Source organism: Aplysia californica, unplaced genomic scaffold, assembly GCF_000002075.1.
Source record: "Aplysia californica isolate F4 #8 unplaced genomic scaffold, AplCal3.0 scaffold00165, whole genome shotgun sequence".
In the NCBI taxonomy this organism is placed as follows: domain Eukaryota; kingdom Metazoa; phylum Mollusca; class Gastropoda; order Aplysiida; family Aplysiidae; genus Aplysia; species Aplysia californica.
Genome location: NW_004797435.1, coordinates 383266 through 383968, shown reverse-complemented (window position 1 = coordinate 383968; position 703 = coordinate 383266). Strand labels below are relative to the sequence as shown.

The following is a 703-nucleotide window of genomic DNA, read 5'->3' as shown; positions in this document are numbered from 1 at the left end:
CTCCGACTCAAGACATTCCTATAAGAGATGCACAAATGTACTTTAAATCTTGAGCCCCCCTCCCTCTAAAAAAAGAAGAAACTATACAATAACCTGCAAGGGGCCTATTAACTTATTTATAATGTATCACAATACAAAATGAGACAGAACATATTCGTTGAAAAACAAAATTCATATTTATTGGAACGCTGAAAAATGCGATTTCTTTTTCTTTGGGGGAGGGAAAGTTGTTCAGGTGACGTGTCCTTCTGTCTTTCCGCTGGAAATTCAAAGGGGTGGGGGGGGGGGTTGACGGTTGACGGGGGGTGGGGACGGAAACGGGAGTAGGGGGTGGTTGAGGTGGGAGATTTCTAGGAGACAATGATGACCGGTACGGTGAAGCACGTAACTGTGTCAGAGCCTGTGTGTAACTCCCACTGGACGATCACAGGGATCTGAACGATGGGGGGAGGGGAGGGGGGGGGATAAACCGGGATTAGTAGGAATTTTTTTTACTGTGATCAATGTTTTGAATAAATAGAAAGAAAGACAGATAGGCAGCGCATATTCCTGCTCAATAATGTGCTTTACAATAGATAGATAGATAGATAGATAGATAGATAGATAGATAGATAGATAGATAGATAGATAGATAGATAGATAGATAGATAGATAGATAGAAAGAGACAGAAAGAGAGAGAGAGAGTGGGAAAGAGAGAGAGAG

General features: G+C 42.1%; 1 protein-coding gene across 1 annotated transcript in view; it reads right to left on the bottom strand.

Moving 5' to 3' along the window:
* Window positions 1–286: 286 nt before the first annotated feature.
* LOC106011706 (ecdysteroid-regulated 16 kDa protein) overlaps window positions 287–703 on the bottom strand; it is a gene marked incomplete at its 5' end in the record, with an annotated part of 2306 nt that continues 1889 nt past the window's right edge. The window contains 1 exon segment of the mRNA XM_013082238.2: window positions 287–434. Coding sequence (XP_012937692.1) covers window positions 351–434 — 84 coding nt within the window.